The sequence below is a fragment of the Spea bombifrons genome, chromosome 1, assembly GCF_027358695.1.
Source record: "Spea bombifrons isolate aSpeBom1 chromosome 1, aSpeBom1.2.pri, whole genome shotgun sequence".
Classification (NCBI taxonomy): domain Eukaryota; kingdom Metazoa; phylum Chordata; class Amphibia; order Anura; family Pelobatidae; genus Spea; species Spea bombifrons.
The window spans coordinates 118157877-118180538 of NC_071087.1; the positions used below are offsets into that span (position 1 = coordinate 118157877).

Below are 22662 nucleotides of genomic sequence, written 5' to 3' on the forward strand. Positions count from 1 at the left end.
GAGACTTTTTCTATTACATTTTAAAGATAAATTGACATAATTGTCTAAGGATCTAAGCTTCCACCAGTAATAAGTATAATGGAGGAATGGTTCCACTGTACACTGGCAACCTTTGTCTATGGGGGTGGCTGTCTTGCATTAGGACAAGATTATCCCCAGACTGTGATAGAGGTCCTGTGTTCTATTGCTTCCATTCACCCCTAGCAGCTAGTCTACTGAACCCACTCATACAGGGTTATGTATAAATGTTATTTTCATGCAAATATGGTCTTGTTACCCTATCACCCAACAGAACCCCACTCAACAGGAATATTCATTGCCATGGAGCACGTTGCTCTAGAACACCGTTTTATTAATAACAGCCGTGGTGTTCTCTGAACATGCCCAGGCACTAAAAGTGAATGCATATGCCCACCGCTTTTTAAAACTAGGTCATTTGCCCCTGAACACAGGCCAGTCCTTATGTTTATTATCAGATACACTGAATTTTAGGACTGGCCATTCTGCATAATCTGCAGGCTAAACTGCTAAGCCTGGTAGATATGTACAAAGGGTTAACTGAGCTCGAATGGGCATGTCTGCCATACAGCAATCATTGTTTGGAGTGCATGCTCTATAATGGCAAATGTACGCAAGCTCTCTGTACAACATCTGCCACGCATAACCTAAATCCTTTATTGTGCGGTGAACAAACAGGATTATATTGGTTCTTTGAAGAGCTGTGCAATTCAAGGTAATGCAATAGAACAATACCTTTGTTCTGTTGCATTAAGGGTTAACACCCTTTTTTTCTTTCTTTCTTTCAAAAGCATCGTCCCATTAATGGAACAAAAACCAGCCCTGTGCTATTTGCAGGGGATTTACAGTTTTCTTTTCAAACTCCAAAAGACTAGCGTGCAGCCAGATGAGTATGAACAAGGCTTGGCCCATACAGCAGTTATGTTTTTAGAAGCCATCCTGGGCTCTCCAGCTTATATTGTAAATCATCCATGTAGGGGCTTTTCATCCTGCAATGTGAAAAGGGGGTCTGCATGGAGCTTGCAAAAACCCCCCACCAACAACGCATGATTAAAGCATGTTGAAACAAGCGTGAATGTGTTTGTCTCAGCTCTCATCTACAGCTTGAATGGTGGCTGTCCCTATCTTGTTATCCATGAGTGTAAGGGACATTTTACTGTTGGACAGATGCTGCATATGGGGGGAAGGAACTCAAGTACTCCTGTCTGTCATTTCCAAAGAATGCCAAGTATTAGGAACAGTTTAACGGTTTAACGGCTGTCAGAATCCCTGCAGTGTTTTACAAGATTCCAAATAAGGAAGAAGGGTCCTTTCTTTGTAAGCCGCCTTTTCAGTATCACATGCTGGCTTTTACTCTGACCCATCTGGAGCTGTAGATTTGCTTGCTTGAGGTCCTTCGGAACGGTTGAAAGCGAGAGGTAGAAAGGATTGCTAACAGTAGTTCATCACACTGGATTGCGTTGTTTTTCCGTAAGGTGAGCAGAGAGCTTGATGAGTGGGTTAAGGTTGGTGGTGTCTGACTATTGTTCTTTGTAAAAAAAACAAACAAAAAAAACATTAAATCCAGATAATCTCCTGGATGAGTTCAACCTGATCTTGACTGTCTTTTATAACTTCAGTTTTTACGCTGTATGTATGCAAATGCCTGACCACAGACCACACTCTGCCATAGTAAGGATGTCCTGTAGAGGGCAAATTTGTGCATGTAGATGGTTGTGATTTTAGTCCATACTATGCTTGCGTTGGCTGCACATACCTCATGTTTGGAACTTGGGCCCTTTTGATCAAGAACTTGTAAGAATTGTCCCTATGGGCAGAGGAGGGCTGGCGTCTGCTGATATAAGGCAGGGGTCGACAAACTTGGTTTGGATCTAGGAGCCAGCCATAAATATTTGTAGCCATTTTTTTTGTTTCCCCAATAATGTTTTTATTTGCATTATTTACTCTCTGGTTTGCAGTTAAAAGGATGTTTATTGGGGCAGTATGACATAAAACACAAATTTTTTCAGCCCTACATCGCTTTATACAATTAACCCCTTCATGACAATGGGTATTTATGCCATAAAGGCTCTGTGTGTGTAAGTTGAAAAATAATGGTTTAACAAACAAGCCATACAGTAACAGACACACGCTAACATCTTATGCTTACTAACGCCTTTCAGTAACACACACTAGCATTCTACACTCATGTGCACAAATGCTAAAACCATACACTAATACACACACAATATATGCTGACACACGCTCCTGCTAATGTACTGAAACATATATATATATATATATATATATATATATATACACACACCATACACGCTAACACTACACTGATACACATGCATACGCTATCCAACAACATATACATACTCTAATTCTCTGACCACATATACACTGAATCTGGCACTACAGTATATGCACACTCACAGACTGAATCCAGCACTGTACTTGTAAAAACATACATGCACTATGCATTTACACATGTACACACCAACTTTGACACAGCAGTACACACACATTCACATATTGACTCCAGCACTATACATAGACACTCATACACACTTACTCTGGCACTACAGTATACACTCGCGTGCGCCACTCACACCTCATTTAAACCTGCCACGCTTCTGCCTCTTCTGCCATTTTGGATCAGGCACCCTTAGCTTTCCTGCGGTGCACATTGAATCGAGTGGCGTGAGTCGCCCATCAGGGTCATTTAATATGCATTACGTGACCTCATGGATTCACAGTGGCAGCCCTGGAGCCTGGGGTTTATCAAGCCCTGGTCTAGGAGGCAATCACAAGACAGTGGCCTCTTGGGGATGATCTTGGCCTATGTTTCTGTTTTAATGCATATATATGTGTGTGTGTGTATGTGTAGTAGTAGTAGAAGCATTATTAAACACTCATCTACAGACACCAGACAAACCAGAAGGCTTGTTTTCCTCTCAGAAATCTCATGGTGCTGCCACAACCACAAGGGATTCTGGGTAGGTGCATGCAAATAAGGTCAACAAGGATCACCTTTGCATCTATATCCACTTTATATATGGATCCCTTGAAAGTTATTGCCCGCTGTACAAGACAGCCTTTAGACAAAACTCGGGAAGAGGTGCAGTAGCCAGATCACCACTCATGGACAGCTGTTTCATCCTTAATGGGACTCATCAGCATGAGGTTGTGATACTGGCATAATACTTGAAGCTTGGGGTAGCACGAGAAATACCATTACATATGTTATGGTGGGTAAAGGTGATGGGAAAACCCTTCCATAACTTCCATAACTTCCATAACTTATGGAAGTTACACATTAGGGCTGCAACTAACGATTATTTTAATAATCGATTAGTTGGCCGATTATTTTTTCGATTAATCGATTAATCGGATAAAAAACCAATATGCAAATTTTTCGTTTATTTAAAATAATTTTATGAACTAGATGTTAAAAAACAACTTAAAATTTACATTAACATTCTTATTTTGTTATGAGCACACGTTTGCACCCAGCATAAGTTTGCGCTTTGCACCCAGCGCACAAGTTTGCACCCAGCGCACAAGTTTGCATTGTGCCCCCACCCCTTTGCACTGTGCCCCCACCCCCACTCTGCCCTGCATCCCCACCCCCACTCTGCCCTGCACCCAGTCTCACACCCTGCCCTGCATCCCCACTCTGCTCTGCACCCAGTCTCACACCCTGCCCTGCATCCCCACCCCCACTCTGCCCTGCACCCAGTCTCACACCCTGCCCTGCCCTGCATCCCCACCCCCACTCTGCTCTGCACCCAGTCTCACACCCTGCCCTGCCCCCCCACCCCCACTCTGCTCTGCACCCAGTCTCACACCCTGCCCTGCCCCCCCACCCCCACCCTGCTCTGCACCCAGTCTCACACCCTGCCCTGCATCCCCACCCCCACTCTGCCCTGCACCCAGTCTCACACCCTGCCCTGCCCTGCACCCAGTCTCACAGCCTGCCCTGCATCCCCACTCTGCTCTGCACCCAGTCTCACACCCTGCCCCCCCACCCCCACTCTGCTCTGCACCCAGTCTCACACCCTGCCCTGCCCCCCCACCCCCACTCTACTCTGCACCCAGTCTCACACCCTGCCCTGCATCCCAACCCCCACTCTGCTCTGCACCCAGTCTGCCACCCTGCCCTCCCACCCCCACTCTGCCCTGCATCCAGTCTCCTGGCCTGCCCCCCCACCCCCACTCTGCCCTGCATCCAGTCTCCTGGCCTGCCCCCCCACCCCCACTCTGCCCTGCCCCCCCACCCCCACTCTGCCCTGCCCCCCCACCCCCACTCTGCCCTGCATCCAGTCTCCTGGCCTGCCCCCCCACCCCCACTCTGCCCTGCACTCACATCCTGCCCTGCATCCCCTGCCCCCCCACCCCCTGTGCAGCGCACCCCCCCCCACTGTGCAGCGCACCCCCCCACTCACTCTGCCGCACACACGCACACGCACACGCACACGCACACACACACACTCTGCCGCGCACCCAGTCTCGCACATAAACATTCGCACAGACAATAGACATAAAGAGTACTTACCTCCGCTACGAACTTGTTCCACTTCCAACTTCAAACTTGATAGTAGACGCGCGTCACATCCGTCGTCACGTAGCTTGAAGAAGGCGGAGACGGCAGAGCGTGGAGCAGAAGCGGGGAACGCTGGCGGAGGTAAGTAAAAGGAGCCTAGTGCTCCAACGACGAATCGATCACTCGATTAATCGATAACGGAAATCGTCGACAACGATTTCCGTTATCGATTATTATCGATTTTATCGATTCGTTGTTTCAGCTCTATTACACATACTGACACTTCTACAAACACACTTACTCAAGTACATCTACCCCTCAATGTTTGCTTTCCTTTGTATGCCCAGGTGCATCCCTGGTCATCAGACAGCTGGTGACAGGTCTGTTCTGGTGCTCGGTGACGGTCATCACATGCTACATACGTCTGAGTGCTGGGAAATGACATATACTGGGGCTCAGACTCAACGAGCATGCTCTGACTAAAGGAGCACTTATTTACTGTGCGCCGAGGGAGTGCTCAATAGACTGAGGAAAATGGATATTTGGATATTTGTCTTGTGTGTCCTTTCACCCCATTTTCTGACAGTGTTTGCACAGAGGTTATCAAAGGGCCATCAGTACAGGATGCAGGTATTGTGGATGTAATTTAGTATATCATTTTCTGCATGTGTAATAGATGAAGAAAATTGCATGAATTGGGGGGGTTTATTCACTAAAGAGAGAGGTGACATTACAAGAGTTTTATGTTCAAATGCCCAGTAATGACACGCTTGTGGAAAATGTATTAATCAGAAAGGGGAAGACATAAAGTGACCATTTTGTTCCATGTCTTTTATAGCCACATAGCCATCATGGATGTTTAAATTAAGTACTATAACATCTTCTGTATTGATATCCTTTAATTTCTGTTTCCTTTAGACTGGTCCATCAGCATGGGCAGGTTTTATGATCTCTAAGGGAAGTAAGGGGAACAGGTACCTGGGACCCCTTTGCATTGACAGTTGTTAAATGAATATTGTCTTAATTGTCAAGTGTGTATAATTTATTATTGGTAAAATGTGATTTTTTTTTTGTTTGTTTCTTGTATCTATTGAAGTTGTTGTATTTGGTTTATTTTCTGTCCGTGTGTAAAAATTGTAATTAAATATATCAGTAGCATTTGTTCCATCATTGTTTACTTAAACTCCCAGATTCAGGTGTAAATGCATCACAAACAGGCAGCACACGATGAGGAAAGCAAACAGGAGTTCAAGCTCAGCTCCAAAACTGCCTGCAACTAGCAAACCTCAGGCCACAGAGAGGGTAAAGTCAGAAAGCAGCAGCACATCCACAGCATCTAAGACCTCACGGCCAGGATCTTCCCTATCAAAGGTGGGTCTTTCTGGGACACAAAGCATCAAAATGAACTAATACCCTGCAAGCAATTCAGATGCCTTAAATGACATGAATAATGAATGAATAACTGGTGTGACTTTAAATCCCCAAACTCTTGTCTTTCTGTTCCTGGAAAGTTGTTTCCATAAGAAATCCTCTGCAGGGCTATGTTTTTTTTACACATGACCCTTTCATTTTGGCTGTTTATTTTATTAAGGCAAAAAGCAATGATGACCTTCTAGCTGGAATGGCTGGTGGACCTCCAACAAGCAACGGTGTAAAGCTAAAGAAAAGCAACACTGCTACTAACCCCAATTCAGGGGCTGTGATGAGTGGCCAGGATGGGAAATCACGGAGTGGTGCAGGTATGCAGACTTAAGAACCTAGAGTATATTGTCACATCCCTGATCTATACAAGTTTATCTACAGTTACTAAAATCATTTGGAGATTGTGTCATTAATACTCTGACTGCCCATTCTGGTGACCTTTATGTAGTTTAAGAGGAACAATTTTCACTGTTTTTATCATCACTAAACTCAATGAAACTTTTCATAGCTTGTCTCTTGGGCTTACCAAGCATATCTAATCACTTCCCTGTCATGAAGTACCCTTACAAAGGGTACCTGAACTAATCAACAGCAATAAGCAACTTTACAGTAGGGGAGAATGCAGTTATTCACCAAATACTGTATTTGATGACCCCCAACTTTGGATCTTAAAGAAAGGAGAGAAAAAAAAAAAAAAAAAAAAAAAAAGGAAAGGCCTGAATATAAGACTACCTTATTGGGGGGAAAAAATCAAAACCAATGTTTATGCTTTTGTTACTCACTCTCATTCACTCTCGGAATCTTTGTCAGTGTCTCCCAACCATCACCGCCAACCGCTTTCTTGTCCCCATCTTCTTTTTACATAGCTCCACTTGCATCATCTTGTTTTTTTCTGTCTTCTTTCTCCCGAGTATCAGCTCTATTATTCAGGTTCTTCCACAAAAAGGCACTCTTCCCTGTTTGGAGAAAAATGGGAGAGGCTGGAATTAAAATCCAGTAGGGTTCCATATTCTGACACTCCATAAAGGGGAAGTCCCACCATGACTAAATTTTTATCTCAAGGAGAAAAATGATCCCTGGTTTTTGAAATATCGGGAATGACTATTCTCATAAGGGGGCCTGACGAAAACATTGTATGCTTACCAGGGTCTTCTGTATGTTCTGGTTCTGCTTATATATTTTAATGTCTCTATGACCCCTCATAGAGAGCTGTATAATCCATGTGAGTGTAGATATATAGATATAAAAGGTATTGGTTGGTTGATTTAACTCCTACAACTATGAGCTAAATAAAACAAGAGTTTTCTAAGATTGGTGTAAAGATGAAAGAAATTCAGTCTGCGTGAAGAGGTCCATTGCATGTTAAATGTTAGTTATGGTGTGGTTAGGCCCCATAATATAAAGAGTTTCAGAGCAGTTAAGTGTTTATAGGATGACATGTGAATTGGATTCGTGCTCTTCTTTTTCTTTTACTCTTTGTTAAATCACATTGTGTTCTGCGTTCCAATAGGCAGCAGTTCCAACTCTAAAAGAAATGGCTCATCTGGAACCAAAGATGCTGGATCCTCCCGCGAGAGGGTGCGTGAGCGCTCCCGTTTGAGCACCAATAAGAAGCCACAAGGATTGAGTGCTGGCACAGGAGATGCTTCTGCCCCCATCAAGCGGTCCCGAGGTCGAACAGAGACAGACATGCTCCGCATGAGTAAATCCAAGTCTGACAATCAGATTAATGACCGTGCCGCTCTAGAGGCTAAAGTGAAGGACCTTCTAAACCTGGCCAGCAATAAAGATGCAGAGATCCTAATGCTTCGTACAGAACTGCGGGACACCCGCGTGCAGCTGGGGCAGGATCTCCCTGACAAGAGTTCTGAGGAGCCTCCCTTAATGCAGTTGCAGGAGCAGAATGCCGCAGTACGTGAGGAGCTGCAGCAGCTCAAGAGTGAAAACCGAATGCTAAAGGATCGTCTTAATGCCCTGGGCTTTTCTCTGGGACAGCAGCCAGGTATGACAGAAAAGCTGTATGACTACCAATCCATGGCCAATTCTGCTGGAAGCCACAGTGAATTTGATGGAGGGACTCTAGCCTCCTCTGTGGAGGGTTCAGCACCTGGTTCAATGGAAGATCTCTTGAGCCAGGATGAAAACACACTGACTGGGGAGAGAAGAAGCAGCTCTGCCGATAATTTAGACAGTGAGTGCAGTGAAGTTTATCAGCCACTCACCTCCAGTGATGATGCACTGGATGCTCCCTCCTCATCCTCTGAGTCAGAAGGCCTTCCAAGTATTGAGCGATCTCGCAAAGGCAGCAGTGGGAATGCTAGCGAGGTGTCAGTTGCTTGCCTAACAGAACGCATTCACCAAATGGAGGAGAACCAGCACAGCACGTCAGAGGAGCTTCAGGCCACCCTACAAGAGCTAGCTGACCTTCAACAAATCACACAAGAGCTGAACAGTGAAAATGAGAGGTTAGGGGAAGAAAAGGTCATCCTGATGGACTCATTGTGCCAGCAAAGTGATAAGCTGGAGTTATTCAGTCGTCAGCTGGAGTACGCACGGGCACTGTTGGATGAAAATCATGTACAATACTCTCTGGATGAAGATCTAAAGAGTAGCCGTCACCTCGAACTGGAGCAACGGTACATGGAATTAGTTGAGAGCACACGTTTTGAACGCGAACAGCTTCTAGGAGTACAGCAGCACCTTAGCAATACACTAAAGATGGCAGAACAGGACAACAAGGATGCACAGGACGTTATACGGGCACTTAAAGAGCGCAACCACCACATGGAACGCATTGCAGAAGCCGAGCAACTCGCAAAACAGGCAGTGGCTGCCACCCTAGAAGAATACAAAGCATCTCTGACCACAGAACAAGCAGAATGTTCGCGACTGAAGACACTGCTAGAGCAGGAAAAACAGAGAGTAACAGAACTTTACTCCATACACAGCTCCGGGGATGTATCTAATTTCCAGAACCTCCTGGAAAGTGTCAGATCTGACAAGGAGAAAGCAGAAAGCTTGGCAGTAGGCCTGCAGGAGGAGCTGTCACATGTGCGGAGTGATATTGAGCGCATACGGGATGCCTATGGAAAGGTGAGAACTATAGTCTGATAGAAGCCTCACACAGAACATCGCCTCCACGCAGCTGATGGCTGCACATTGTTATCTGCTCTTGGCATGTAGTCTGTTTTTTTCTATCAATTATTTTTAGCTAGAGGACGAGTACAGGTCTTTCCGAGAGGAAGCACAGAAGCAGGTGACGGATCTGACCTGTGCTCTAGAAAAGGTGAGGGCTGACCTGGAAGAGAAGGAAACTGAACACAATGACATGAAGGAGACCATATTTGAGCTAGAAGATGAAGTTGAGCAGCACAGAGCTGTGAAACTACATGATAACCTTATCATATCCGACCTTGAGAGTAAGTATTTTTGTCTTTTGCCAGCAGAGGGCATTGTTACACAAATTTGTCATAAGGTGTGCAACCTGAATGTAAGCAACAATGTGTGGGTTACTGTGTGATAGTTTTGCTGTAAATTACACATTAAGTGCTAGACCAGTGAGAAAATATTTTCTTAACCTCAATTTTTTCACCACTCACTGCCGTCTTCTCATGTCTTTCTCCTGTACCACTTCATCTATCTCCTTTCTTTTATGTATATCTTTTATAGCCATCTCCCTCCTTTTTGAAGTATTACCAAAGTTTTTCTTTGTCCTCATTTTCCCTATTATTCTTTACATTTTACCTCTAATTCACTTCCTTTCACTGGGTTCTTTCCTCCCCACACTTCACTTCCTGCGTTGTGTGTGCGCCATTCTTCATCTCCCTGCTCCACTTTTTCCTCACTATCATGAGATTAGATCACCCTTTTGTAACCCATTTTTTTTGTCAATGTCCGTTTTCTAACCAACAGCACCTCTTTCCCCATTGTGTATGTATCCTTATCTTTACTTTCAGATATTCACAACCAAAGTTTTTAACAATGGGGGTGTCAGGGAGACTTGAGTTTATGACATGTAGGACCCTTAATCGCCACAAATAAAGCTTCCAAAATAGTTGCTCAAGTTTCCATGGCTGCTCAGGTCATTTATTTCCACAGCCGTATTTACCTGCACACCTTTCAGTAACTGCTTACTTGCAGGTATTTGAGTCCGTGAACTATTTTGCCAAATAATAAAAGATAAGGGATTGTGTATTGGCTGCCTGTCCACACCCCTGTGCTCCAGGATGTCCTGTGTTTATATCACAGCCGTAGAGCACTTCTAGTTGTGAGGCAGTAAGTCTGTGGTGAACAGTGGGTTAAATTGTCCCTCTTGGATTCGGCATAGGACTGTATGCACTACTATTTTGGTGAGAAAAACAGCTTCCCATAACTCTGTATATAGCAGAAGCAATGAAAACCTTGACTTTCAGTATCTCTTCTCCTTTGGCCTTTCTACCCTAATTACGTAGTATAACCGCTGCTGGGCTGCAGGCGCTTTAATTGTCATGGTTACAAAGAGCCTAGAGGTGGCATCCTGTCCTGTACGTGCTGGTTGCCTCTTAGCCCCACTGTCTTCCTGCTTTGAACAATAAGGCTGAAGCTTGAGCAAGTCCTGTCCCTGGCAGCCATAAATCTTCCTCAGAGGAGGTGTTAGAGTGTTGCTATTTGAGGGACACGTCTCACACGTCTTGCTGGTAGCTTTAGGTTATATCTGCATATTTTTCACATTTCCGTCTATACTTTGTATAAACCACTCCTAGGGGCTTTCATGCTAGAATGAATTCCCTTCTCTGTGGGGACTTTTATCATCTTTCTATGAGAGTTATGAGGGCCCTGTGAATTTCAGGTGACTCTTTTCCCTTTCTAATGCAGATTCCATGAAGAAGTTGCAGGACCAAAAACATGACATGGAGCGTGAGATCAAAATACTAAACCGGAAACTGCGTGTAAGTAAAGGACAGTAGCCGCAGTTCCTGGTAATGCTTCTGAAACAATTCATCTTTGACCTGCCTCATGTATGTACAGAACTGATCTCCATTTTGGGCCCAATCCCATGCTTTCTCGGACATAAGTATATTGTGTTAACACATAGTGGCCCTCAAGGATTTGGTAATTTATGATATGCGTGGTACTCCGTATTTAATAATATGACATAAGAAACTCAATAATTTAGTTATGGCACCTAAAATTGAGCTGGTAAAGCAGTGTAAAGGTTGTCTGTCTTAGCTATTACAAGTTGGAAATCATGGCTTTAAGTAATACAATAATTGTTACTGGAATATCGCTAACACCTACTTGTGCGCTAGTAGCCCTGTGACTACATGTTAACGTATACCGTATTGGCTCGGATATAGGCCGCACCCGAATATAGGCCGCACCCTAAAAGTTAGGTGCTTTTTTTAAAGAAAAAAATTTCTAGGTTAAAAAAAACAAACACTTAGTGGAACAGATATGCTGCCACTCTGCCCCTGCGAGATATGCTGCCACTCTGCCCCCGTGAGATATGCTGCCACTCTGCCCTCCCCAGATATGCTGCCACTCTGCCCCCGTGAGATATGTTGCCACTCTATCCCCGAGATGTGCCCCCTCCCCCCCGAGATATGCTGCCACTCTATCCCCCCTGAGATATGCTGCCACTCTATCCCCCAAGAGGCCCCCCCCCTAGACTTACCGGTGCAACTTCCGCCGTGGGAAGTGCCGGCAAGGAAGATTGTTAGCGTACATCGCGCAGACGTTCACCGGCTGCGGCGATGCAATCGTTAACAACCTCTCGCTGCTGGCACGTCTGCACGATGTGCTTTAACAATCTCCCTTGCCGGGACTCCCCCCCCCCGTGTTTATTCCCGGCAAGGGAGATTGTTAAAGCAAATCGAGCAGACGTGCCGGCAGCGGAGGCTGTTTACGCACATCGTCGCTTCCGGTGAACGTCTGCACGATGCGCTTAGACAACCTCCTGTGCCGGCACTCCCCCCATTGAAAGTGCTGGCAGGGGAGGCTGTCTCAGCGTATCAGAGAGTAGGTTACGGGTCCCCTGCACCGCTGCGGGGGGTCTGTATACTAACCCCGCTGCCTGCCCGGCGCCCTGAACTGCATGTCCCGGGTGTCGGGCGCTAGACCCCGGATATAGGCCGCACCCCCACTTTAAAGACTTAAAGTGGGGGGAAAAAGTGCGGCCTATATTCAAGCCAATACGGTAAATATAATTTCAAACTGACCGCTACACGTTTGTGGTATGTATTACAGGAGGAGTCTGCTGAGTGGCGCCAGTTTCAGGCCGACTTGCAGACGGCCGTAGTGATTGCTAATGATATCAAGTCAGAAGCCCAGGAGGAGATTGGAGAACTCAAAAGGCGACTCCAGGAAGCCCAAGAGAAGAACGAAAAGCTTACAAAGGAGATGGAAAATGCAGCATCTCGCAAGTGAGGAGAAAAGTGCAATTCTGTCAAATAGGGAGCATTCATTTTCAGACTACTGTGGGCTGCAAACAGGCATCTCAATTAAAAATTAATTAAACTTCTTGTTTCTAGGCAAGGATACACAGATTTCCAGGCCTGTTTGCGACCCTGGAGGGCCGAAGCTTTGCAATCTGCTGTATCTGTGTACAAACAATCTAAATGTATAATAATAATTCCAAAATATTAATGTACACTTACAATATGTTCATGTGTCTTTGTAGGCAGGAAGAGGAGCGAGGCCGGGTCTATAATTATATGAATGCCGTGGAAAGGGACCTGGCAGCTCTCAGGCAGGGAATGGGTCTCAGTCGCAGATCTTCAACCTCATCAGAGCCCACGCCCACTGTGAAGACACTTATCAAATCTTTTGACAATGCTTCATCCCCAGGTAGTTCTCATGCATCCAGACACCTCTGGCCAGTTACTTTACATATTATGGTGTCTTGATGATGGTGCCTTCAAAATCTGTAATCCCATGTTCAGAAAGTCAAATGTTTCTTTGCCTTTCAGCCCCAAGTCCAACAACAGCAGCAACAGCGACAGCTACAACATCTATCCCTCGCACCCCTCTTAGTCCTAGCCCAATGAAGACCCCTCCAGCGGCCGCAGTCTCCCCAATGCAGGTAATGTTTTACCTCTTGCTAGCAATTTGTGCATCTAAATCATCTAACTATAGAATACATCTGTTTCTATACATGCTTGGTATGAAACTTATTTATACTGATCTGTTAATTATGGTCAACTTTGCACTGAAGTGGTTTTCCTGTATTCCCTCTTCCTGTTCCAACAGAGACATTCAATCAGTGGACCAATATCTTCTTCCAAATCCATCCCAGGCTTGTCTGAGAAGAGACCCAGTTATGCAGAGATCCCAGTGCAGGGTAAATACATAAATGCCAAATGCTGTGCTCTGTTAGCATGTGGCAAAGATGGCCAGAAGATACACTCAGAAATGTGACAGTAAATGTGTTTACTCATCTCCTGTTTTGCTTATTGATTTATATTGCACTTCTAAATTATACACAATACATAGATTACAAAAATAAATACTACTATAAAATACAGCCGTGTGAAAAATAATTCTTTGAATTCTATGGTTTTACATATAAGGACATAACAATCATCTGTTCCTTCGCAGTTCTAAAATTAGGTAAATACAACCTCAGAGAACAGCAGCACACAACATATTAGACCCATGTCATGATTTATTCAACAAAAATAAAGCCAGAATGGAGAAACCATGTGTGAAAAACTAAGTACATCTTATGATTCAATAGCTTGTAGAATGACCTTTAGCAGCAATAATTTAAAGTAATCGTTTTCTATATGACTTTATCGGTCTCTCACATCGTTGCGGAGGAATTTCGTCCTACTTTACAATGTTGCTTCAGTTCATTGATGTTTGCGGGCATCTGTTTATGCACAGCTCTATAAAGGTCCAGCCACAGCATTTGAATCGGTTTGAGGTGTGGACTTTGACTGGGTCATTACAACATCTTGATTCTTTTCTGGTCCAGCCATTCTGTTGCAGATTTGCTGGCGTGCTTGGGTTCATTGTACTGTTGCATGACACAATTTCGGCCAAGTTTTAGCTGTCTGACAGATGGCCTCATGTTTGACTTTAGAATACTTTGGTACACAGAGGAGTTTATGGTCTGCTCAATGACTGCAAGGTTCCCGGGACCTGTGGCTGCAAAACAAGCCCAAGTCATCACCCCTCCACCACCCGGTGTGACAGTTGGTATGAATGTACTTAGTTTTTCACATATGGCTTCTACATCATGACACGGTGTGATATATGGTGTGTTGTTGTGTATCTGAGGTTGTATTTACCTATTTTTTTAGATCTGCTAGATGATTGTTTTTATGTCCTGATATTTAAAACCATAGGTTTCAAAGAGGGTGTACTTTTTTATCACACAACTTTAAATGTATGAGGATATTAAAGAAGGTGAATAATGCTATGGGTATGTGTATCTTTAAGTTTATATTCTGAGACATTTGAGTTTTGCTCATTTTGTACAGAGCATCTGTTAAGAACATCAACTAGTGGAAGAGCTGCCTCCTCATTACCCCGCGTGGACAGCTCCAAAACCATCTCAGGTAAATTCTAGGTTTATCAACCAGCTGGGCATTGCTGGCAAAATAATAACCTTGTAAATCAAACACAATCAATATGCCTTACAATCATTTACTTAAACCAGCCTCTCCCTTTTATGGGATGAGATAGAACACTTCATAGCTAGTGCAAAGTGGCAGTGTTCGAGCCATTACACCAAGAAGGAGAGAGGACCACATCAAGAAGGTTTTTGTGTCACATGGCTTTGGAGATCTTAACCTACCTTCAAGCAACATTAGTTGGTACAGTCATTCCTAGTTATTTGGAGACATGGATGGCTATTGGAACATGATTCTCCTGTTTCTCCCATGAGATTAGTGCATATGTATTAGTAGTTTGATTGAGAATGACATCAGCAGACCGCATATGATAACATTAAAAACCACCTGTTACATGCAGTGCCTATAACTTGATGCCTGGTCAGATCTGGTGGGAAGATGTCTAATTGAAAGCATGTGTATTAATCCAGAGGGGAACATTGTCTATTATTGCATAATACAATAATTTATTGGATCTAAGATCATATAATTTCCTTTTGTTATATTTTTACAGTTTATATAGAGTAAATGGGCAGACTTGAGGCATTGTAAGGTTCTTATCTGGTGTCTAATGGTTTTTCTTACAAGTCTAAACTAGCATGCAGAGTGGTGAAAGGGTTAAACGGTACAGGCTGATGTGGGACGATAATGAAGTGGTCTCTGGTGCTGTGTTCTCCGCTGAATTCTGTTATAGGAACCTGCTTCCTGCACTCTGAATAAATACAATACCTCTTTTCAGCGGAACTGTCTGACCTGGACTTACGCGTGCGCTTCCTGTGTGCTTCCTGTCCATATATGTGGTTCCTCTAGGATGTCTTTGAAAGTCTTAAAGGATATCATTAATTAGATGTTTCAATATTTCTGTAATACTGCAATGTAAAAAAAAAAACCTTAGTTTTTATCAGTCCTATTTAGAAAACAAACCCTGTCTCCAACACCAATCTATCCCTAGCTGTATTCTGGATAAAGTTCCATTGAAGCAGGGAGTGACCGGTATATGTTACCAGATAGTAGGTACGACTAAAATGTAAAAACCACCCAACACGTGTTTTACCGGCAAACAAGCCGGCTTTGTCAGTGGCATACATGGTATGATTGGTCTACAGCCATACATTTAAAGGGGAGCGTGAATTAACGGCACCTCCTCCTAACGCTGATTGGCCAAATTGTGAACAGCCCTCATTGATGCCATGGCAATAAAATTTCATTGGGTACGTTTTAACTAATTAGGGCTCCTATTCTATTGGTTTAATACTGCAATGTAAACACATTTCAACTATATTAATATATTTTGTTGATTCTTACCCATAATGTTTGTCAGTGGCTGTGAAATATTGTACATTCTCTGTGTCTTTAGTGTCGCGCCGAAGCAGCGAGGAGTTGAAACGGGATATTACAGTGCCAGATGGGGGCTCAGCTTCTCCTTTGATGTCAATGACCTCCCCTTCACCACAGCTGTCCCTCGCTTCATCCTCTCCCACTGCATCTGTGACGCCTACTGCCCGTAGCCGCATCAGGTACAAGAGACTTGGGGACCGTAGGCCAATATCCTTTCTTTCTAACTTACCCGTGTTGGACTATGCAATCTTGTGACCATGACTTGTTTTGACCTGTCCCACTCACTACTCCCATTGTATCAGCTGGTACTCATCCTCTCTCTCCAAATTGCCCATACCTACTCATTCATTGCTATTTTACTTAACTACCTTGCGACCTTGACTTTTTCCGTACATGTTTGCATCAGTTTGACCCATTAAGTATGTTTACCACCCCCAGCACACCACCCAACTCCTTCCTGCAGGGTGACAGACAAATGTGTGACTTGTTGCACATTGTACCCTGCAGGGAGGAGCGGAAGGACCCATTGGCAGCCCTTGCACGGGAATATGGTGGCTCCAAACGGAATGCGCTGCTGAAGTGGTGTCAGAAGAAGACTGAAGGCTATCCGGTAAGTGCGGTACACGGTGCAGAATGGACTTCTGCCCACTAGACACTGCACAGGTTATCATCTAAGTGTATATGACCTTTAGCAGGCGTAGGACGATCGTTGGTTAATTAGATCCTGGGTTATTAAGCAGCACTCTCTCTCCTGGGAGCGGATGAAGGATAGTTACTGGGGATACCTGTAGCTCCATCTGTCCGCAGTTGGGAAGGAATTAACGCACACGCCTTGTCATAAACTTACAGCACGTATATAGCTCCTCCCACTGCCCATCCCCATTGCTCCTGTTGTGTTTCTTTCTGGGGCAGATTTTGTGTATGTAACTTACACAAACTGTTAAACGGTTTAAGTGACATTTCTGCTGTTTGAGGATGTGGATTTGGAATCTGCAAGTTCAAAGCATCCTGATCAAGGGTTGAACAATGATTCTTTATCTGCTTTAATCCTCTTCATTCAGGCTTTTTTGCATTCTTTACACAAATACAGTCACTAATTAAAGTTTTTTGGGGAGTTTAGTAAGGGTGAATAATTTAGTATGTGAAAAAAGAATAGTCATAAGGTTTAAAGTATGACATCTATTCTGATTTAAAAGCTATTTTACTTCTTCATGGACTTACTTTAAATAGGTTTAAAGTATTCATGTTTGTGACCCTTTGAACTTTATTTCCTTTCAGTAGTAGGCCACTGACTTTATTAGAGATCTGCAATATGCGCGTGAACTCTAGAGGACAGGAATTAGTGGCATGGAGACGCATGTGCCTGTAAAATGAATGCTGATGTCGCTTTGCAAAGTCAGGCTAACTTGGGCAGTAGTTCAAATTGGTTCATACACCAGGTGAAAGCTTTTCATGCTGCTCAGCCCGACAGGACTACGCAATGCAAAGTATCTGGATAAGCATTTATTTATTGAACTAAAGCACCTTGAAATATGATTTATTAAATTTAGACATTGTCATCATCTTTTAGGTCTAGTGTGTGTGTGTGTGTGTGTATATATACTCTGGCAATATTGATTTAAAGGGGCTAAAGAGACTTTGTATTCAGAGGGTTAATATTCTCTTTTATAGTATAGCAAAGTTATCCCCTCTGATGGCCTTACTGTAATGTAGATTTGTGTTCCTGGAGAAACCCCATGTTAACGCCATACGGAGATGTACTACAAAGTACTAAGTTTTCCATAAATCAATCACCTATTCTAGTTCCCCTCTCTACCAGCGATCTCTCCGCTGCCTTGTTCACTTGGTTTACATGTTTCCTGTAGTCTAGCGACTGTCATCCAGTTATGCCTAATCACCCTTTAAACAGTTGAAAGCATTCTATGAACTGGGAAACATTACTGGGTAGACGAGAAAATAAAAAATTGCAACATGTTGATTTTTATAGCATAGTTGTTGTGGCATTTATATACCTTAAATGATTGGTTAACCACTTTTTTTATGAAAAAGTAAATACACCATTGCTTTATGTCTTATTTCCTGTACAGCACTTTGAGAAATGTTGCTATAATATGTAATGCCCTGCTCCTCTCCGTCATCATGGTTTCAATGAATGAAATTATTCCCTCTGCTTTTAATGTGATGGCCGGGGCTCTTAAAACCCTATAGAGAATCCTAAAAAATAGTTGCAAAATATCTTCTACTGAGAATGAGTAGTTGATGCTCCCTGAGCTGAGCCTACGTAGCATGAAAATACATAAAGCGACTATTGTTGGAATAGCTTTCCTGGTTGGCTTGGTTGCTCATAAGTATGAGAACAGAGAAAGTTGCATGTCTACCTGAAAGAGTACGCGCTCCCATAGAGTAACAGTAGATACTATGCCCATCCTGGTGAGCTTAAGCTTTTCCATAGCGCAGATATCCAGTATTTATTAACCACTGTCCCACTAATGCTATAAAGGGGCATTAGCATTGTCTGTCTGCACTCACCCTAATGTAGTTGGATAGGGACCCTCAGACAGACGGTGGTAAGCTTGTGTGTGTTTCAGCACGTACAGCTGCACAAGTGGCAGGAAGTGAATTCTTTATTAATATTGGTATTTAGTTTCTTCCCAGAAATGAATTTGACCCCGGGAGGGGAAGGGGGACGTAGACAGAGATAGTGGGAGGGCACTTCCTGTTCTGAACTAAGAAGGATTTCTTCTGGCTAGGACAGTCACACATATATCAGGATACTTAGTATACATGCTACGTGCCTCCTTATAATCCATTCTACGTTTGTTGATACACTGATGTGTACTGATCTGTTCACACATGGATGTTTACAAATGTATCTTTTTGTTTTGTCAGAACATTGATATCACAAATTTTAGCAGCAGTTGGAATGATGGGCTGGCATTTTGTGCTTTGCTGCACACCTATCTACCAGCACACATCCCGTACCAAGAGCTCAGCAACCAGGACAAGGTAACTTAGATGAAGCACGTTGCAAGTTATTTTTTTTTCTGTCCACATCCTTGCAGGGCTGGTAAGCACAAGTCCTCCTGCTGCTGTCATTCTGCACAATATACTCTGCCAGCCAGTGATACAGGAGCAGTCCGGGTGTTATGGGAATTATAGTCTAACAGCGTTAGACTCCTGAGCCTCGATTTCCTATAGCATAAATGACCACAACACATTTTGTGATTTCCCACACTGCTTTTTCTTTTCCTTCTGCAGAGGAGAAATTTTACCCTGGCTTTCCAAGCTGCTGAGAGTGTGGGGATCAAATCTACCCTGGTGAGTTTGGGGAGAACCAGGGAAGGCCCCTCAACAACTTGATTGTCAGAATGTACATTTTATTATATTTTATATTATATATATATTACCCTTGCACTTTTTAATAACCACTTGTTACATTTTTGTCTTTCACAGGATATTAATGAGATGGTACGTACAGAGCGTCCAGACTGGCAGTGTCTCATGACATATGTAACCTCTATTTACAAATATTTTGAGACCTGAACCTGTGCCAACCACAAACCTGCCCACCTTGTCATGTACAGCATTCCTTGTTTTCATAAGGATTTGCCTAGCCTTGGACTTTTGGATTCACAGATGTCCCTGATGACCTGGAGAAGCCATGCCATTGGCCTATCACCTTCATATGTTATTTACACATCTCAAGTTCCACCTGTGTCTGCCATTTTCCTCTGTGCCTTCCGCACAGCCGTTAAATCTGATACACAAACCATTTAATTTCACTTTAAGTCCAGATGAAGCTGTGTTACCTGTCAGTGGAAGATGTGTAAAGGAGACCGTTGGACTGAAGTTTGTTCTGGGTCTTGCTCATGTTCTCCTGAAGCTAGTGCCTTAGCAAGGTGTGTTCTTAACAGCTGCTGCTTCTCCACCTTTCTTTGACTATCCACCAGGAACTGTCATATGTTCCCAGGAAACATAAGTGGATATGACAGTATATTAATGCACATCTTGTGCCAAACTCTCAGCTGCTGCCTTCTGATTCCTGATTGTCTATAGCGCTTTGTGCCCTGAACACTAAGCAACAATACATTTGAATGTTAAACTGTATCTGGCTGTTGTCTTTTGATCTGTACGGACAAGCCACAGCCCAGAGTTTCCAAAACACATAGGGGGAAATGCAACAGAATGCACAGTGTGTAATCCAGATACCATCTGAGCTACCATGTTTAACTGCCCCGGCATTATACAAGCTGCAGCCTTTTCAGAGTTGTTGATTCCTACATCTTGGATGGTCCAGTTTAAAGAGCTACGCCCTGGGAACTTGTGTTGCATTCTGCCTGAGGACCCAAGCATTATGGAAGCTAATCCTTCTTAGTGTTTAGCTTATTTCATATTGAGCTGACCTTGAAAGCTAATTCCAAGAGTTTCTGAAGTTCTCCCTTGGTAATCTAGTTGGTAAACTCTGGCTGGAGATGTCTTCTATGGGACTGTCAGCACACAAGTCTTTTTTTTTTGTGTGTGTCAAGAAGGTTCCTGGAAATCTGAAATAAGGGGCTGTTCCGAGGTACTTAACCATCATATTAACATGGCAATACAAAGCTCTCAGCCTAATAAACATTTATTGTTTTCACTGCCCTGCAGAATGCCAGAATGCATTGCTCCAAAGACGCTAATGCAAAGTATTGTTTTTTTATACAGTCCTTTCCAAGAACAGCACAAAAATGGTTTTAATTAGCACCGCACTGAAAAAAAGACTGAAGGTATTCTGAAATCTTACAGTGCATTAATCTGTTACGAGTGTGACAGGACTTGAACAGGCTCCACATAGACAGGATAATATGTAAAGCGGAATCCCTGGCGCTGGGGAGTTGGCTATGTCATTGCATTGGTCAACAGGTGCTGAATTTGTAGCTTCGTTTTCAGATACCCTTATTGAAAAAGAGCCTATTTCAGCAAGAGCTGAATGTATAGCTTTAAAATAGAAATGGTTCCCAAGAAGTGCTCTATAAGCAAGATGATTCTTATCTTTGTGCGCAAACATTCGCACTTGCTAATCTGTTATAATATATTTCTGTTACCCGCTTTGACTATAAGAAGCTAAGACTGAATGTTTTGTCTGCCCCATGAAACTATTTGGTTACATTGGGTAAGTGACTGCTGCCTTTTGCCAAATCATGGGGTGTAAGACAAGGTATAGGGCATTTATTGTTAAATACCATTCCCAGGGGCTTACAGCCTCCAACCTATTTTGTTTTGAATTTGCAGCATTATTTATTATATTTCACTATATATATATATATATATATATCAGTTTATTTTTTAAGTGCAGTTGTATAAGATGTACAATTTGCCAAACTCTTACAGCTTTTTGTACCTGGATCTTTGATGATATTGGATTTCTCTGCAATGTATATGACAGAATTGTTCTTTAAAACCACTTTGGCTCTCGTTGGTTGGACTAATCTGTGGGTAGCCAATCTGATATTGCAGATGCGCCAGGGAAGACCCCTAAAACAAGGCCTTCATTAATAAAAGTAATCTGACAACAGAAGGTTGCCAACGGCTACCTTTCCCATGTATATGATTATATGCAAATACCTCTAAGTAATTGTATGATGAAAAAGCTCTGACTGGTTAGATTAAGCTTTAACGGTTTAATTGAGTGCACCAATGTGTTCTCCTAGGGCCACATGGCAGGGGTTAAAAACAAATACCTCCTCTGGCGGGTATAGACATTCAGTGAATTATTCTTTTAATCAGAGATACCTGTAAAATATCAGGGTCTTCCCTGGCCTTGTGTAAAGGAAGTATCCACCCATTAAAGTACCCACTACAAAGCAGTATATATTGAGTGCAGGACTCTTCTGTTCAAAAGAGCAATGTTTTATGACTTATTTTAATCGCAACCTATAATATATATTATGTATGCATTTTCTTTGCAATGCATATGGGCATTTTTTAATAAAGAAATGAAGCTCGTTCTGTCTTCCTGAGGTCACTACGTGGATCTGAAGCCATCTTTTATTGAAATATGCATATTTTATAAATATATATTTAAGATGAGGTTCACTAAATGGAAGTCTTTCATGCACTGTATTCAGAGTAACTTCTATTCCTTACAGCGTGAAAGGGGTGAGTGACATGATAAGCTATGGCAGCATGTTCTATTAAAGACAAAGTTCAAAGGAAGAACAGTGTTCTCTTGCAGTATTACATATATTGGTAGAGTGAGTAGTGCAGCACTTGTTACATTAATATTTAATACAATACAAATTGTATTAAGCCAGCGGAACTCCCAGAATGAGGAACCTTTTAAAATAAATGTAAAAAATAAAATAAAAAAATTAAATGGCCTCATTGATTATTCAATATATAGACATGTAAGTAATTGTGTAGTTAATCTGTTGGAAACAGACTTAAGTAATATTTATACACCACTGGATCCCCATGTGTGGTTGTTGTACCCCATGATGTATGTATATTATACAATTCCTGGTGATGTACAATAAGCATACCAAACCAAACCATTAATGGGATATGGTTAAGGGAAATGTATGGTTTCAGGCTGTGTTAATTTTTATTATTAGTGTTCCCCTTAAAACCAGTTGTCACTCACTGATGAGGAGTTGTCTTTACCTCTAAACAACGTTGTTTTTAATGTTAACTGTCCTGTTTGCAGACAATATAATTTTTATATACTGTTGTTATAACGTGTGCATTATCAATATTAATAACACTGTTTAAGTGTATGCAGAGCAA

At 42.9% G+C, this 22662-nt stretch overlaps 1 protein-coding gene across 1 annotated transcript; it reads left to right on the plus strand.

Annotated features, from left to right (window-relative positions):
- Positions 1-5740: 5740 nt before the first annotated feature.
- On the plus strand, positions 5741-20010 carry SPECC1L (sperm antigen with calponin homology and coiled-coil domains 1 like). Its single transcript, XM_053470398.1, has 15 exons — positions 5741-5920; positions 6141-6288; positions 7482-9064; positions 9183-9390; positions 10826-10899; positions 12197-12372; positions 12630-12796; positions 12919-13031; positions 13199-13289; positions 14434-14511; positions 15923-16082; positions 16342-16513; positions 18793-18909; positions 19162-19221; positions 19357-20010. Exons 1-15 carry the CDS (start codon positions 5777-5779, stop codon positions 19444-19446), a joined length of 3381 nt encoding a protein of 1126 aa, XP_053326373.1. The 5' UTR covers positions 5741-5776; the 3' UTR covers positions 19447-20010.
- The last annotated feature ends 2652 nt before the right edge of the window (positions 20011-22662 follow it).

Bases quoted from the DNA above. Each gene is read 5' to 3' on its own strand.
- SPECC1L (XM_053470398.1), top strand. From the start codon at position 5,777: ATGAGGAAAGCAAACAGGAGTTCAAGCTCAGCTCCAAAACTGCCTGCA. The intron at 9,065-9,182 runs GTGAGAACTATA...AATTATTTTTAG, and splicing joins TACGGGATGCCTATGGAAAG to CTAGAGGACGAGTACAGGTC. The intron at 10,900-12,196 runs GTAAGTAAAGGA...TATGTATTACAG, and splicing joins TACTAAACCGGAAACTGCGT to GAGGAGTCTGCTGAGTGGCG.